This window comes from Pyxicephalus adspersus, chromosome 2 (genome assembly GCF_032062135.1).
Source record: "Pyxicephalus adspersus chromosome 2, UCB_Pads_2.0, whole genome shotgun sequence".
Taxonomy (NCBI): Eukaryota; Metazoa; Chordata; class Amphibia; order Anura; family Pyxicephalidae; genus Pyxicephalus; species Pyxicephalus adspersus.
This window is the reverse complement of record NC_092859.1, coordinates 102,824,289-102,828,495: the sequence shown is the minus strand read 5'-3', so window position 1 is coordinate 102,828,495 and position 4,207 is coordinate 102,824,289. Positions and strand designations below refer to the sequence as shown.

The 4,207-nt window shown below is 41.2% G+C and overlaps 1 protein-coding gene across 3 annotated transcripts in view; it reads left to right on the top strand.

The window, feature by feature from the left end:
• Positions 1–291: 291 nt before the first annotated feature.
• The window catches only part of LOC140324088 (pendrin-like), a 47,974-nt gene continuing 44,058 nt past the window's right edge, over positions 292–4,207 (top strand). Inside the window, exon 1 of one of the 3 annotated variants that reach the window (XM_072401655.1) lies at positions 292–427. Coding sequence is in view for 2 of the 3 variants with exons in the window: in XM_072401653.1 (XP_072257754.1) it covers positions 3,927–3,995 (69 nt within the window). In the remaining variant the exon portion in view is untranslated. Of the gene's footprint in view, positions 428–3,885; positions 3,996–4,207 lie in introns of those variants that run through there. The other 2 variants (XM_072401653.1, XM_072401652.1) reach the window with 2 other exon arrangements.

The window sequence follows — 4,207 nt, the reverse complement described above, 5'->3', positions numbered from 1 at the left end:
AATGCACATTTGGTAATTGGAAGTTGGAAAATAATAGCTAAGGACATCAGGGAAAGAGTGAAGGTAAACTAAGGGCTCTAATTATGAAACAGGGAATCAGACATTCCCTCAAACATTCCTTGTTCTATAAATGGAGCCCAAAGTGTTAATAGGGGTTAAATAAGAGCAGATTTTTACCTGTCAGAATGCTTTAACTGGCATCATACCTAGATCAAAGCTCATTTTTCTGATGTGCAGATAAATGGGACAGAGTAAATACAAAAGTACAATGTTACTTTTGATCTTTGAATCCTGAGACTGAACAGTATTTATAAACACCTTGTCAGAAGGTTTATTTACACGAGTGGCAGTAGTTGCTGATGTATGGAGACAATTCCCATCTGCTAGTTGACACGTCTTCACAACGAACCTGCTAGATCCCCTGCTGGTAAGTAAGGTGGTATCGCCCAAGGACTGGACTTCGGGTAACACCTGGTCTTTACCAAAGCACCATGCAAGGAACTCAGGTTTAGTAATCCTAATACCCACCAGACTCTTTACTGAAAGGTGTCACTAGGTCACCTCAGAGTCACCCGAACAGTGGAGGACAAATGTGGAGACAACCAGGAAGCAGAACGCTGTATTTTCAGATCCCAAACAAAGGCTGCAAGCAGGCAACAGGCTGAGAGGCTTTGCCAATATTTCAGATATAGAAGTATAAATGGGTTTCCAGGCAGAGGTCCAGGCAGGCCTAGCATTTAAGAATTCTTATCAGGTGTATGTCTGTACACATTGTCGCCTCACCTATAGGGACTTCAGCAGTGACATCTTTGTATACCTGGCTGTTGGCCTTGAGGGTGTAGATGGTATAGCCCTTTACAGGTGATTGTGGTGTCATAAATTCACTTTACTTATTTAACACTATTGTGGGTATATGTATTTATTTAAGTGATCTATTTCATTAGGCCAAAGTATATTGTGGATAATTATCACTTGTTTGTAATGACTGTTTGATCAAACTTTGGATCATATACCTACACAATCCTTAACTGTATGCATGTGTCTAAATAGAGTACTGTGTAATAAGACACCTCTATCCAATACTTGTTGGACAGGGAATATGGGTGTTGTGTGCATTAGTTTGTTTTGCACTGATGTTTTGATTGTACGCCACACTAGCAGCTTATTCTGTACTATTACCATATACATTGATGTATGTGATCCCACACAGCCCTGAGCTTGACCTTGAAAATGTAAGTGGGGTGTATTGCTTTGACTCAGAGCAAAACTTACAATACTTCAATGGCCCTCAATAATCAACCAACTCATGAGAATGGACCAGGTCCAATACCATGCTTGTTTAAGACTGAAGTACCACCAGCTAGCTGCTCCACAACTAGCTTCCATTCTTGCTTCATCTGTTACAGTTACAAGTTATGAGATACTACAAAGTCATGGTATACAAGGCTAACGTCTGGTTCTTGAGGTTTCCATGTAATTCCAAGTAATTTCCATGCAATTGTGCAGTTGAGCATTTCCATTGATTGCCGAACCTTGTATGCAAGTGGAAAATTGCTAGGGTTCTCTGTCTACTACTACTGCAAACTACAATTTTGTTTGTACACATTTTCAGAACTGGCTACCTGTCCCCCTGTGCTTTCCATGACAGTGAAAATTACAGCACCACGGTACAAAAGTATTTAACACTGGCATGTACATACAATATTTCCATAAGATTTGAGGCAGGTTCACCAGGTGATGAAGATGAACAATGCCTCCACCAGTGTCTTCGGTAACAAGAACTGGCCTAGCAAATAGTGGTTTATGCTTTCTTGGGTCACATTTCATAGGCTTATATAGTTTTGGGCAATTTGGAAGCCTTGTCCTGGTCCTCGGTACTGCCAGCACCTAATACCCAGTCCAATTGCCTGTGTAACATGACCGTGGCTTTATATGAGTAAATAGGCCATTTAGATTTTTTTTTACTGTGCCACTGTTAGAGGGAAGTTGGTAATAAAATTTGAGATGGGCTTTTAAGTTACCCCATTGGCACTTTCCACCATAAGCAGAACTATAATACAAAATCTTCCTGTTGGCCCTTGTCTGCCACCTTCCCTAATTTCCAGCCTCCATCCGATACTTCTGTGTTTGACACTTCCATCCTTGCTGTGTCCTGTAGTAACATAGGGGCCAATGGATGTTATACAAGGTGTAGGGCCCCTCTAAAATACCTCAGTTTAATGTGAACATTGGCAGGAGAATTCTTCATAACATTTTGAGATCCCTCGATTGCTTTGGAGGTTTCCTGGATTGGGTCCTGCTCTGTCCAGTTGTGCATCTTCTTCCTAGTGCGGAGAAAGGGCCAGGTGCCGCCATCTTTTCTCTTCTTCCTGCTTCTACCTATGTCACCCAATCTCGCACTGCCTGACGCAAGATCGGGTGATATATCCTGCTGTAAAGGAGCATGATCAGAAGGAACAGACCAAAGCCTAAGTCTAAGTGATGAATCTCCAAGTACCAGCATTGTAATGTGGTAGGAAGGGGGTGCCTCTCCCCCATACCCAGAGGTACCAGGTATGTCCCTTCTGGTTTCCTGGCTGAAGCAGTAATGTATTGAAGGAAAAGTAAGAGTAATCAGCTGCAATGTTAGCTAACATAGTTTTGTAATATATGGCTCAATTTATAGAACAGACAATCTGAAATTCCCTTAAACGTCCCCCTATGGTAATCAATTGCTGTCAATGAAAGATATAGACCTGGAGGATTCCCATGAGGGAATGTCAAATCCTGTTTTATAAATCAAGCCCACAGTGTGATTAAAAAAATGAGAGTATTACTTTTTATTCTACACAGCTTTTTAGGAGAAGGTATATTTGTGTGGGCTTTGCACCATACACTTTGGGCAGCATGGGGTACAAAGATTCACACTGTATTATGTCTTAAAATAGACAGCATGAATTATTGATGAAGTGTGGTGCGTATCAGTGAATATTATGCAGTTTGTATGCAAAAAACTAGTGAATACACAGAATAATTCACATAGTAAACAAGATAATAACAGCATCTTCAAATCATTTGGGAGTGTGTATGTATATGTATATATATTTACATATTATTTTGTATGATTATATTTTAATAAATGATGATATAGGAAAAACAAAGCATAACAAACAAAAAGGCAGTGAAATACAATCAATAATAACAATAAACAATATCTGAAATACAGATCACATATAAGCAGTTCCAAAATAACTATGTATAACTAAAAACAGCTCAGGAATGGTGCCATTAGGATGTAACAATCAAGTCCAACTGCACCAGGGGATATAGAATATAGAAAATATATATAATTTAATACTAATTATTATTTGTTATCATACATCCTATTATTGCTGCAGAAGCGTATTTGTGATGTATATACAATAAGATCAGAGCCCTTTATACTGATAGGCAACAGCTGAATGTCATGCATCCCATCCCCCATCACACACACAATCAATACACAACCCCCATTTCTGTGACAATATAGATTTTAGATATGAAGAGTGATCAGATAATGGGGAGCATGCTCATGGATCATCTTGTAACATTTCACATTTTATTTTGCCATGCTCTTTTGTATTGATAGTCATACATCCTAATTCAGGACAAAGCTTTATTTGTTGAGGTTCCTCTTTCAGTGCCATGGCAGATCATTATTACAGTGCACAGATGGTCAGGTGAGGGTCCATGGCCGACATTTCATGGCACATATAGCAGGCACCGGTTCTCATACCATGTGCCACCCATAAGGTGTGTTAGTAGATGGGAGCAGGACCCGGTCCTCCTGGGGGTCACTTCCCATGCCAGGTGCTGCTCCACTAATGAGAGGGGCGGGTGTATGTGACGCCACAGCATGGAAGGGCTCTGTCAGATCCCCCTCAGTACAGGCAGCGGTGCTCCCCCACATGGCCGGGGATTGGCAGGAGTTACCAGAAGAGATGGACCGAGCCAGGCATCACCTATCACAGCCTGAGGTAAGAAGAGTCTTCCCCACTGTCACCCTGTCCATTCATAGTCATATAGACTCACACAGTACACGGCTCTGTCCGGGAAATGCCGGGTGTCAGTCACCATGTCTCCAGAGACATCAGCTTTTATTATAGTGTGCACTCTGATCTCTTCTGCGGTGTTAGATACTATTGTGTGCACCATGGTCTCCTGGAGATGGTGACAACGTGCAGACTTC